This window comes from Schistocerca gregaria, chromosome 8, assembly GCF_023897955.1.
Source record: "Schistocerca gregaria isolate iqSchGreg1 chromosome 8, iqSchGreg1.2, whole genome shotgun sequence".
Lineage (NCBI taxonomy): Eukaryota > Metazoa > Arthropoda > Insecta > Orthoptera > Acrididae > Schistocerca > Schistocerca gregaria.
Window position 1 is genome coordinate 457,005,126 of NC_064927.1, and position 14,165 is coordinate 457,019,290.

The 14,165-nt window shown below is 41.9% G+C and overlaps 1 protein-coding gene across 3 annotated transcripts in view; it reads right to left on the reverse strand.

Annotated features, from left to right (window-relative positions):
* LOC126284582 (fatty acyl-CoA reductase wat-like) overlaps positions 1–14,165 on the reverse strand; it is a 226,256-nt gene that overhangs the window by 30,444 nt on the left and 181,647 nt on the right. For all 3 annotated transcript variants that reach the window (XM_049983603.1, XM_049983604.1, XM_049983605.1), the window contains 2 exons: positions 9,728–9,837; positions 113–305 (listed from right to left, as the gene is read on the reverse strand). In XM_049983603.1, the coding sequence (XP_049839560.1) occupies positions 113–305; positions 9,728–9,837 (303 nt within the window). The remainder of the gene's footprint in view (positions 1–112; positions 306–9,727; positions 9,838–14,165) is intronic.

Sequence of the window (14,165 nt, forward strand, 5' to 3'; positions counted from 1 at the left end):
CTCGTTCGTATTCGTTGCCATTCGCTCAGAGTCATTCTGAAGGTGGTTCGATGAAGTCTTAGGTTAAAGGCTTCACGGCAGAGCGCTGGGCAGGCGGCGCGGTTGGGCCTACCGGTTGGCTGCGAGATCCCAGGCAGCGGCGATGGCCAGGTTGACGCTCATGTCGCAGGGCACGATGTTGGCCATGGCGCGCGAGTCGCACTGCATCACCCGCAGCAGCCCCGTCGCCGCCCCTACCGACACGCCGGTGGGGCCGTACAGGTTGTCGATCCAGCCCGGGTACGGCTCCGTGTTCGTCGACGACACTGCAACACCGCCGCACCTGCGCTGCACCTTACTGCTCTCCAAACATGCACTACTGGCCATTAAAACTGCTACACCATAAAGAAATGCAGATGATAAACGGGCAATCATTGGACAAATATATTATACTAGAACGGACATGTGATTACATTTGCATGCAGTTTGGGTGCATAGATCCTGAGAAATCATTAACCAGAACAACCACCTCTGGCCGTAATAACGGCCTTGATACGCCTGGGCAATGAGTCAAACAGAGCTTGGATGGCTTGTACAAGTACAGCTGCCCATGCAGCTTCAACATGATACCACAGTTCATCAAAAGGAGTAACGCGAATTGTGGCGAGCCAGTTGCTCGGCCACCATTGACCAGACGTTTTCAATTGGTGAGAGATCTACATCTACATGACTACTCTGCAATTCACATTTAAGTGCTTGGCAGAGGGTTCATCGAACCACAATCATACTATCTCTCTACTATTCCACTCCCGAACAGCGAGCGGGAAAAACGAACACCTAAACCTTTCTGTTCGAGCTCTGATTTCTCTTATTTTATTTTGATGGTCAGTCCTACCTATGTAGGTTGGGCTCAACAAAATATTTTCGCATTCGGAAGAGAAAGTTGGTGACTGAAATTTCGTAAAAAGGTCTCGCCGCGACGAAAAACGTCTATGCTGTAATGACTTCCATCCCAACTCGTGTATCATATCTGCCACACTCTCTCCCCTATAACGCGATAATACAAAACGAGCTGCCCTTCTTTGCACCCTCTCGATGTCCTCCGTCAATCCCTCCTGGTAAGGATCCCACACCGCGCAGCAATATTCTAACAGAGGACGAACGAGTGTAGTGTAAGCTGTCTCTTTAGTGGACTTGTTGCATCTTCTAAGTGTCCTGCCAATGAAACGCAACCTTTGGCTCGCCTTCCCGACAATATTATCTATGTGGTCCTTCCAACTGAAGTTGTTTGTAATTTTAACACCCAGGTACTTAGTTGAATTGACAGCCTTCAGAATTGTACTATTTATCGAGTAATCGAATTCCAACGGATTTCTTTTGGAACTCATGTGGATCATCTCACACTTTTCGTTATTTAGCGTCAACTGCCACCTGACACACCATACAGCAATCTTTTCTAAATCGCTTTGCAGCTGATACTGGTCTTCGGATGACCTTACTAGACGATAAATTACAGCATCATCTGCGAACAACCTAAGAGAACTGCTCAGATTGTCACCCAGGTCATTTATATAGATCAGGAACAGTAGAGGTCCCAGGACGCTTCCCTGGGGAACACCTGATATCACTTCAGTTTAACTCGATGATTTGCCGTCTATTACTACGAACTGCGACCTTCCTGACAGGAAATCACGAATCCAGTCGCACAATGAGACGATCTGGAGAATGTGCTGGCTAGGGCAGCAGTCAAACATTTTCTGTATCCAGAAAGGCCCGTACAGGACCTGCAACATGCGGTCGTGCATTATCCTGCTGAAATGGAGGGTTTCACAGGGATCGAATGAAGGGTAGAGGCACGGGTCGTAAAACATCTGAAATGTAACGTCCACTGTTCAAAGCGCCGTCAATGCGAACAAGAGGTGACGGAGACGTGTCACTGAGATGTATAAACAATGGAACCCCATACCATCACGCCAGGTGATACGCCAGTATGGCGATGACGAATACACGCTTCCGATGTGCGTTCACCGAGATGTCGTCAAACACGGATGCGACCGTCGTGAAGCTGTAAACAGAACCTGGATTCATCCGAAAAAAATGACGTTTTGCCATTCGTGCACTCAGGTTTGTCGTTGAGTACACCATCGCAGTCGCTCCTGTCTGTGATGCAGTGTCAAGGGTAACCGCAGCCATGGTCTCCGAGCTGATAGTCCATGCTGCCGCAAACGTCGTCGAACTGTTCGTTCAGATGGTTGTTGGCTTGCAAATGTCCCCATCTGTAATCTTAAGTATCCAATCTTTTCTGAGGTATTCTTGCATTAGCTTTTTCGTGGTCCATGTTAACTTCATTCTCTGCACTGCTTTTAATCAAACTGATACAGTAATAGTTTGTTATTCATGTATGCCAACAGAGGTAGTTGCAATAAATAGGGGTCACCGTAGACAACGATCACTATTTCATTTCATAGTTAGATGAACACCGGGTTTGTTATCTTGTGTGAGTTACAGCACACATCTCCCATGTTGCCTGGGGCCAACCCCCTCTGTTGTTAATTATCTGTTACACGACGTCTTTTTCATCAAATGCTCGTGTGTCCAAGGACAGCGATCAGACTACAGGCGAGGTCAACCAATGCTGATCGTTGAAGGTGCATCCGTAACCTCAGTTGAAGCATTGCTCATAAATGTGGAAAGCGATCCACTGATGTTCGATACACTATTGGCGACAAGTCACTGGGGGTAGTAGCTACCGTAAAACGTCTAAAAGTAGTTGGAACGATCACCTCAAAGAGATAAAAGGAGAAACTGATGACAGGTTGAAATTCATTAGGAGACTCTTAAAGAAATGATATATTTCTTTATTTATCATTTTGTGCAAAAAACACATCATCATGGCTGTATTACTACACAGTCCACAGCATTAATGTGACCACCTGCATAAAGCCTGAATAACCACCTTTGCAGTGCAGACCTGCAGGAAGAAATTCATCGAGGTTGACAGGGCTGTGGAGCCACACCAGCTACAGTTCCATAGGCAGCTGCGCTACGTTTCACGTTGAGGATCCAATCGAAGTGGTCACATAGATTCTCAACTGGGTTTAAATCTGAGAAGTTTGTTGGCCAGGAGAATACGGTAAACTCGTCCTGGTGCTCTTCTAACCATGTCCGTCCTCTGAGGGCTGCGTGACATGTTGCATTGTCCTGCTGGTAGATGCTATCATGCCGAGGAAAAAACTACCTACATATAGGGGTGGACGTGGTCCGCAAGGATGGATGCATACTTGTTTTGCTCCATTGCGTCTTACAGATTGAGGAGATCAACCAGGGACTGCCACAGTTACGTTCTCCAGACCATAACAATCCTTCCTCCGCCTGAGCCCTTCCTACGGTTGTTACAGGGGCGAACTCAACAATAGTCATATGTTCGATGGAATGTACATCTACATCTACATGATTACTCTGCAATTCACATTTAAGTGCATGGCAGAGGGTTCATCGAACCACAATCATACTATCTCTCTACCATTCCACTCCCGAACAGCGAGCGGGAAAAACGAACACCTAAACCTTTCTGTTAGAGCTCTCATTTCTCTTATTTTATTTTGATGGTCAGTCCTACCTATGTAGGTTTGGCTCAACAAAATATTTTCGCATTCGGAAGAGAAAGTTGGTGACTGAAAATTCGTAAATAGATCTCGTCGCGACGAAAAACGTCTTTGCTTTAATGACTTCCATCCCAACTCGCGTATCATATCTGCCACACTCTCTCCCCTATTACGTGATAATACAAAACGAGCTGCCGTTTTTTCACCCTTTCGATGTCCTCCGTCAATCCCACCTGGTAAGGATCCCACACCGCGCAGCAATATTCTAACAGAGGACGAACGAGTGTAGTGTAAGCTGTCTCTTTAGTGGACTTGTTGCATCTTCTGAGTGTCCTGCCAATGAAACGCAACCTTTGGCTCGCCTTCCCCACAATATTATCTATGTGGTCTTTCCAACTGAAGTTGTTCGTAATTTGAACACCCAGGTACTTAGTTGAATTGACAGCGTTGATAATTGTGCTATTTATCGAGTAATCGAATTCCAACGGACTACTTTTGGAACTCATGTGGATCACCTCACACTTTTTGTTATTTAGCGTCAACTGCCACCTGCCACACCATACAGCAATCTTTTCTAAACCGCTTTGCAACTGATACTGGTCTTTGGATGACCTTACTAGGCGGTAAATTACAGCATCATCTGCGAACGACCTAAGAGAAATGTTAAGATTGTCACCCAGGTCATTTATATAGATCAGGAACAGCAGAGGTCCCAGGACGCTTCCCTGGGGAACACCTGATATCACTTCAGTTTTACGCCATTGATCTGAAAAGACCACCTGCCGCTACGCAGTGGACGAGCAGTTGTGGTACTGGCGTGCAAATTCCAGCCTTTGTCGCCGACGAATAGTAGTCAAGATGGGTGCATGAACCATGTGTAGGAGGCGGAGGCCCACGCAGTTTCTGAACGGTTGTTGAGGAGATACTGTTGGTACTGCTATGGTTCACCTGAGTGGTCAGTTGCCCAACAGTTGTACGGCTCCAGAATGAGATTTTCACTCTGCAGCGGAGTGTGCGCTGATATGAAACTTCCTGGCAGATTAAAACTGTGTGCTGGACCTTTGCCTTTCGCGATCAAGTGCTCTACCGACTGAGCTACCCTAGCACGACTCACGCTCCGTCCTCACAGCTTTACTTCTGCCAGTATCTCGTCTCCTACCTTCCAAACTTGTAAGTAGGCTGTTTAGGTTTTTTTATTGGTAACGCCACATAGCGCTCTGTATGAAAAATCACTGGCTGTGCTGTGTGCAGTCAGTGACTGGTTGACATTGTTGTAATACTCGCCGTTGTAGTGTTGGGCAACTGGATGTTAACAGCGCGTAGCGTTGCGCAGTTGGAGGTGAGCCGCCAGCAGTGGTGGACGTGGGGAGAGAGATGGCGGAGTTTTGAAATTTGTAAGACTGGATGTCATGAACTGCTATATACATTATGACTGTTAAGGTAAATACATTGTTTGTTCTCTATCAAAATCTTTCATTTGCTAACTATACCTATCAGTAGTTAGTGCCTTTCGTAGTTTGAATCTTTTATTTAGTTGACAGTAGTGGCGCTCGCTGTATTGCAGTAGTTCGAGTAACGAAGATTTTTGGTGAGGTAAGTGATTTGTGAAAGGTATAGGTTAATGTTAGTCTGGGGCATTCTTTTGTAGGGATTTTTGAAAGTCAGATTGCGTTGCGCTAAAAAATGTCAGGGCCATTCTTTTGTAGGGTTTTTCAAAGTCAGATTGCGTTGCGCTAAAAAATATTGTGTGTCAGTTTAAGCCCAGTCATGTACAATTTTTCTAAGGGGACGTTTCAAACTTTACAGAAGACGTTTGGAAGGTAGGAGACGAGGTACTGGCAGAAGTAAAGCTGTGAGGACGGGGCGTGAGTCGTGCTTGGATAGCTCAGTTGGGAGAGCACTTGCCCGCGCTAGGCAAAGCTCCCGACTTCGAGTCTCGGTCTGCACAGAGTTTTAATCGGCCAGGAAGTTTCAGTTGTACGTCTTTTCGCCCGTACACATCTCCGCAGCCGTCGTTCGGCCCTGTCATCTATGACCCTTGGTGTGTCACAGTTGCCTCGGCGTTATTGTTTTGTGTAGCGTCATTTTGCCATGCACCGTGTACCTTAAGCAGTGTGGCACGTGAACCTTTAGAAACTACGACGCTTGGCCTGAAAACCAATAGTCGTGCCTTATTGGACGTCGAATAAATCGCTCCTTTTCCGCAGTACGCAGCACCTGCACTTGTTGAGAAGACGGGACATTCACAACTGTATACATGATAGTAGGAAAAGGAAGAGAAGGAAACGTAGTAGGTGAATATGGAATGGGGGTAAGAAATGCAACAGGAAGCCGCCTAGTAGAATTTTGCACACAGCGTAACTTAATCGTAACTAACACTTGGTTCAAGAATCATAAAAGAAGGCAGTATACATGGAAGAGGCCTGGAGATACTCGAAGAAATCAGATATATATTATATAATGGTAAGACAGAGATATAGGAACCAGGTTTTAAATTGTAAGACATTTCCAGAAGCAGATGTGGACTCTGACCACAATCTATTGGTTATGAACTGTAGATTGAAACTGAAGAAACTGCAAAAAGGTGGGAATTTAAGGAGATGGGACCTGGATAAACTGACAGAACCAGAGGTTGTAGAGAGGGGGAGCATAAGGGAACGATTGACAGGAATGGGGGAAACAAAATACAGTAAAAGAAGAATGGGTAGCTTTGTGGGTTGAAATAGTGAAGGCAGCAGAGGATAAAGTAGGTAAAAAGACGAGGGATAGTAGAAATTCTTGGGTAACAGAAGATATACTGAATTCAGTTGATGAAAGGAGAAAATATAAAAGTTCAGTAACTGAAGCAGGAAAAAAGGAATACAAACGTCTTAAAAATTAGATCGACAGGAAGTGCAAAATGCCTAAGCAGGGATGGCTAGAGGTAAGATATATACTGCCTACAGGAAAATTATAGAGACTTTTGGAGAAAAGAGAACCACTTGTGTGAATATCAAGAGATCAGAAGGAAACCCAGTTCTAAGCAAAGAAGACAAAGCAGAAAGGTGGAAGGAGTATATAGGGAGACTGTACAAGGATGATATGATTGAGGACAATATTATGGAAATGGATGAGCATCTAGATGAAGATTAAATGGAAGATATGATACTACGTGAAGAGTTTGACAGAGCACTGAAAGACATAAGCCAAAATAAGGCCCTGGGAGTAGACAGAACTACTGACAGCCTTGGGAGACCCAGCCGCGACAAAACTCTACCATCTGGTGAGCAAGATGTATGAAACAGGCGAAGTACCCTCAGACTTCAAGAAGAATATAATAATTCCAATCCCAAAGAAAACGGGTTTAGAGACATGTGAAAATTACCGAACTGTCAGTTTAATAAGCCACGGCTGCAAAATACTAACACGAATTCCTTATAGACGAATGGAAAAACTGGTAGAAGCCGACCTCGGGGAAGATCATTTTGGATTCCGAAGAAATACTGGAACACGTGAGGCAATACTGAACTTACGACTTACCTTAGAAAAAAGATTAAGGAAAGGCAAACCTACGTTTGTAGCATTTGTAGACTTAGAGAAAGCTTTTGACAATGTTGACTGGAATACTCTCCTTCAAATTCTGAAGGTGGGAGGGGTATAATACAGGGAGCGAAAGGCTATTTACAATTTGTACAGAAACCAGATGGCAGTTATAAGAGTAGAGGGGCATGAAAGGGAAGCAATGGCTGGGAAGGGAGTGAGACAGGGTATTTAACCTGTATATTGAGCAAGCAGTAAAGGAAACAAAAGAAAAATTCGGAGTAGGAATTAAAATCCAAGGAGAAAAAATAAAAAATTTGAGGTTCGCCGATGTCATTGTATTTCTGTCAGAGACAGCAAAGGACATAGAAGAGCAGCTGAACGGAATGGACAGTGTCTTGAAAGGAGGATATAATATGAACATCAACAAAAGCAAAACGAGGGTAATGGAATGAAATCGAATTAAGTAGGTTGATGCTGATGGTATTGGATTAGGAAATGAGACGCTTGAAGTAGTAAATGAGTTTTGCTATTTGGCTAATGGCAAGGAAAGAGCTTCTGAAGAAGAGATATTTGCTAACATCGAGTGTAGATTTATGTGTCAGGAAGTCGTTTCTGAAAGTATTTGTATGAAGTGTTGCCATGTATGGAAGTGAAACGTGGATCATAAATAGTTTGGACAAGAAGACAACAGAAGTTTTCGAAATGTAGTGCTACAGAAGATTGCTGAAGATTAGAGGGGTAGATCACATAACTAATGAGGAGGTATTGGACAGAATTAGGGAGTAGTGAAATTTGTGGCACACCTTGACTAGAAAAAGGAATCGGTTGGTAGGACATGTTCTGAAGCATCAATGGATAACCAATTTAGTACTGGAGGGCAGCGTGTATTCATATCCCTTATTTATTCAGCAACTGAAAAGCTGAGTGGATTAACGGAAGATGGTCAGCGAGTGGCTTACGAAACACTTGTTCTAACGACCTTGAGTGTTGTTTATCAAATAAGAGTAATATTACAGAAGTTGCAGCGAAGAGTGGCGCGTTTAGTCACGGTATAGTTTACTCAGAGCAAAAGTATCATGTGGCTGCTCAAAAGAACCCAGTGCCAGTACCGATTTTCATGAAAATTAGTTCTTCAAGCAAAATTTGTATTCATCGTTTGAAAATTAATAGGAGTGAAGATTGACGAATTGCTATCCTGAGTCCATGAATTCAGCAGTAACGAAAGTCGAACAAAGCGGGAAGCGAAAATTTACAAAGCAGAACTGGAAATATTCACTAAACACGATATTCCACTTTATGCAAATCTTACGCACGCGGATGGATATTACCTTCTTTAATAAATGATAAGTTGCAGAAACACTTTTGGAAATCAGGCGGTCAACCAGCCCAAACATCTGCCTCAACCAACGCTCGGCAACGAAGTCTAGCCTACACGCTGACTGACTACTTGACAATATACACTTCAGAATCCAGAGAGTCTCCTTTTTTACATGTACTCAGGAAAAGTGTATATGCTGCCCAGTATCACAGTCAAAACCGCAACTTCTCATAATGTAATAATTTTTCATATACAATAATATTGTACTGTTCTTCAGTGAAACTGCGACAAACGATAATTGACCTCTCAATCAAACTGTCTGTCACTGTAAGTACTCTAAATATTATTTACGTTTTTCGATATGTTCCCCACGTTCTTCGCCTGTAAAACGCGAGAAAAAAACCGATGTAACTAAAATGTTCTTTTGTATCTATGTGGACAAAATATTCTGTGATGTGTTGTAATTAAACAACTGACTACATATTCCTGACATATGTATGGTTGGTAGGAGCTGCGACCGATACGATTACAAGAATTTTATTTATTTATTTTTATCGTATCTTTTCAAATGCTTAACGTTTTCGGCAACAAGTACCATCATAGGTCCTTTCCATGGTTCACAATCAATCTCTCTTACCCTGGTAATTGCATAAGTACTAACCGATAGTTAATTGACAAAACATACACGCTACTTTGGACTAAAGCAAATGATATTTCTAAATAACAAACAATATGAACATAGTTAATGTAATTCATAGTCACTTGTCACGTATAGTTATATTTAGAGTGGCAATCAAGCAACACTTCTCACAAACCATTAGTATTCTCTTCCACTAATTTGACAGGGCTGTCCACCTGAAGAAGAGGAAATAAATCCTTCGAAACGAAGCGTGGAACTAATAAACCAGCCAGCAGCTGATGAGTGCAACAGCTACACGAGATAGAAGAACTGTATTCAAGACTATAGGAATGAGAACTATGCTTACAATGTATAATTCATTCACTTTATTTAGGTTTAAAATCAGAGGTGGCTATCTATGGTTTTTACACACAGCACACAAGTATTGATTGGTGTACGTTGCTTCAGTTTCAAGCTGGCTAGCTGAAATCACTGCTATTTTTGGTTTGACATTTAGAAGAACGATCTACCAACTTTTTTTCTTGAACTTCAAAGAGATAGATAGTACAACAGTATTACAATGCATTATGGAGTATAAAGACTGTATTTAGTACTTTAAATAACTTCTGTACTGTTAATTAAAACACTGACGTTACATCCATGACTGATGTTGTGGATACTTACCCATAGCAGGTCGGATAACTGCTACCGGAAGATCTGAAAATTCCTGGGACACCATTTCTTCCGCCACTGCTTTCGTGAAGACGTATGTGTTCGGGTAGCCACCGAGTAACCTTAAAAAAGACGAAGAAGAATGTAATCATGCGATACAGCTCGACGCTGTCGATCAGTGAATAAGATAGTGGCTTACGGGATACTGAATCCGCATTATAGAAACTCTTCCTATAAGAATTTATTACAGTTCCTATCGTTATCATTTAACCTAATTCCTACAGCAAACTTCACAACTAGGGTAGCAAACTCTCATAAACAGCCCTTGATAATACCTGTAGAAAAAGGTATAATGAACAAAATTATGTTACAAAACCAGCAGTGAATGATAGTTGTGATATATAGGTTAACTGTTAATACTAATCAGAATACAAAATCTACCAACTATGACTTCAAATGGGCAGTCAGTAAGCCAAAAATCTATTACTTCAGGGAAGAATTCAGACCTGAACTGGAATGATGTGCTCATGACATGAATGGTACACGTATTAATAATGTTCCTACCTTATTTGAAAACTTTCACCCAGCGTAACCCACATTAGGCCAAAGCCTGCAAAAATGCAAAAGAAAGTATACTATACGACAAAAAGGAAACATTATCTGTCGGGAACCGAAGGTTATAATTCATTACAAGGTACATTGCAAAATACTGAAGACAGTAACAAAACATCAAAGTAAAGGTATTATGAGAGAAGGATATATCAGGCAAGATAATAATGACAATATTGGACGTAAAGAAGGAGAACCAGAGAAAATGAGCAGATACCTTCAAAAGTGAATGATGTATTGGTAAGAGATACATGTAGTGTTGCAAAATTTTTTAACAAATATTTCGTAATTGTTACTGAAAAAGTGGGGTTTTCAGGTTGAGTAATTGCTGCCGGGGAATATTTCATGCGACTCATCATAATTAACTTAGTAAAAGGAATACAATTACATTAAATTCCTACGGCTCAGTGGCCGGGAGCAGGTCATTGTAGAGGACGCTACTTCAGCGACTTGCGTGTCCCTAACCCATCCCAGTTATCCAGCCGGAGAAAGACGACCTACAGTTTAAAATGGAATCCGAGCCACATGTCGTTCCGGGCAGCTCATCACATCGTCGAGAGGTGAAGGGAGAAGGAAAATTTCCGTGATATGACCGGGAATCCTTCCAGCAGGTTGTCGGTTGGCAGGCATGCACTTTACCGCTAAAGCACCATGCTTGACAGTAATTTGAATATGACCCTCGCCACACCTGAAGTGGTAACGAACAGCATAAAATCTTTAAAATAAAACTCTATCAGCATATTAAATTATTTGTATAACCAGTCGTTGTCACCGGAAAATTTCCCATTCAGCTACAATATCATGCACTTAAGCCTCTTTGTAAGAAAAAGAAATGAACAAATAACATCAAGTTTCAGTTCAGTTTCACTTTTAAGAGGCTTCTCGTCTATTTTAGAAAAAGTAATAAACAAAGCCAATTGACTATAGATGTGTTGTTGTCAGTCACAGATTGGATTTACGAAGAGTTTCGATTTAAAGTAGGCTAGTTATGCATAAGTCCACAGCTCGTGGTCTTGCGGTAGCGTTCTCGCTTCCCGCGCACGGGGTCCCGGGTTCAATTCCCGGTGGGGTCAGAGATTTTTCCCTGAGTCGAGATGACTGGGAGTTGTTGTGTCGCCTTCATCATCATCATTCATCCCCATTACGGTCGGAGGAAGGCAATGGCAAATCGCCTCCGCTAGGCAGGAGTATGGGACCTCATCATTATCATCAGTTATGCATAAAGCGAGAATTTACTTTATTCGTTAGACCAGAAATTACAGACTGACTTTGTAAATCACAGTATCCATTGAATAAAAAATTAGCATATCGGGGCACAACAGGAAATGCTGCAAAATGGTTCAAAGTTTGTCTCACTGACAGGAAACAAAGGGCGTCAGTAAAAAAAAGTCCTGTGTTACCAGCCATCGTCCAAATGGAAACTAATTACATTTGGTGTCCCACAAGATTCCATCTTAGGGCCCTTAATTTTCTTGTGTCAGCGTTCTTTCATTAGCAACATTACCGGATGGCAAGTTTCATTTGTTTGCAGATGATACAACTATTACAATGAATAACAAAAAACGTATAGTATTACGAGAGATCGGTTAATGGAACTCTTCAGGGATATTAATAAACGATTCCTTCCCAGTTTGTGCCACTAAACAAGGAAAAATACTCTGTGCGCAGTTCACAACATGTTGAAGGCTTTCTCCCAGTCCACTTCCAAAATATGAGGACAAGAAAACAGAAGACGTTGACGGTGTCTCGTTTTTGAGATTACTGCCTGATAATAAATTCAACTGGGAGGAGCATAATACTGAACTGCTGTCTCTGTTTGCAATGGAGATGTTGTCAGACGCAGGTGAAAAAAACTCGCGTCTTCGCTTCCACTTCTTAGTATCATGCGGAATCATTTTTTGGGTTACGTCACCAACCCAAGCTCAAGTTTTCCGCTTCCAAATGCGTGTAATACGAATTATTTGTAGTTTGAAATCAATAAAATCCTGCAGAGGCTTGTGCAAGGACCTGATGTTACTATCAACTACTTCCTATTATATTTATCCCATAATAAAAAGCCTCATAAATATTGTATCTCTTTTTCCACACTAACTATTGAATCAATGGTAGAAATAAAAGCAATCTTCACGAAGATTTGAAGTCACTTACTCCAAAATTTGTCCATTTATAACGAGCAACCGTTACCATTAATTCGCCAGCTGCCATAAGAAGTTCAACTACTAACGAAGTTCAGTTAAAGGAGAGTGTAAAGAACTTATTGGTGCATAGCTCCTTCCACTCCATTGACAAATGTCTTAGTAGAACCTACTGGTTCGTGTATTTTAATTAAAATAACTTGAGTGTTACATAGGATCTGACTTCTGGACATTCTCATTGAAGTAATATGATGAATATAAATAAGTGTTGTAAAATGGTTTTGTTTTTCATACGTAGCTACAATAGCATAAGAATTATCGTATGCCCCGCCGCGTCCTGTACATTCAAATGTTTTGTGACTAGTTTATTATCCATTACACTAAAACATGTTCAAGAATTTTTAACTTATTCCACATCGAAGACGACTAGTCAGCTCTGGGTTTGTGGGAGATACATTGGTATACATCTTTCTTTATTTTCTTCTTTTTTTCAATTCGTGTTATGTATTCTGGTTCTATGAGGTGTTCTACATCCATGAGGATCTCCTCACTAGGGGGTCTCACGAACAAAAAGGATAGCTCGTTCTGTTACCATGTGGACTGCAGGAAGAATGTTTGAATGCCTCTGCTCTTGACTTCGCGGTCCATACGGGAGCAGTCTGTGGGGCGCTATAGAATGTTCCTAGATTTCTGACAATACTTTATCTTGAAACTCTTTAAGTAGGAGAAGTTGATGTTTGCCAACTTCAGGTATTTCTCAGCGACGCTCTTCCAAGGGCCAAACAAGGCTGACGCGATTCGTACTGTTCTTCTTTGCATGTGTTCATCTCCCCTCCTGTTAGACACGTTTGGCTGTGTGTAGTATTTGAGGATGGGTCGCACCAGCGTTTTGTAAATAATCTGCTTTTTACACTGATTGTCTTTTTCAACTATCCTACCAATGAACTGTCACTTACTTTACCAACTACTGAGCCTATGTGATCATTCCATTTCGTTTCCCTGGAAACTGTTACACTCAGGCATTTTTATCAGTTGACTGATTCCAGTTGGAGCTCTCTGATACCATTGACTTAAGATACTATGCTCAGTCCTTGTCTGGGGTACAAAATTCATTTTTGACCAAGATTAAATTTAATTTTTGTCCATTCAAGCCCTGACTCTGTTACTGTTGTCAGAATAATGTAAAGAAAAAGAGCCGCCTTTAATTAGATAACGCGAATTTACGAAAAGATTTCGAGCGCTATAAGCTCATCTCGGGGAGTTTGTTATTGGTAATACATACATACATTAATTTAATTAAGTGTATATCAGCTAAAAGATGAAAACTGTGACTACAATTGCTATTGTTACAAAAATTTGTGTTTGGTTCTATTGGTTGATATATTGTCATGTTGTTTATCTACGTCTCCGTACGAGGGCTGTTCGGAAAGGAAGGCGCGTTCGGTCGCGAAATGGAAACCACCCTGAAAATCAAAACTGTTTTATTTGCAGCGATTAGCTACACCTTCCAGCTACTTCTTTACACAGTCGCCGCTCAGACTTAGACATCTGTCATAGTGTTGTACCAACTATCCAATACCCTCGTTATAGAAGGCAGCCGCCGGTGCTTTCCGACAATTTTCTATTCCGGACTGCAGCAGCTCGTCTGTGCCAAAATGTTGCCTTCATTGCCAGCGGTTCATCTGGGCAGAGATTAAAATCAGATG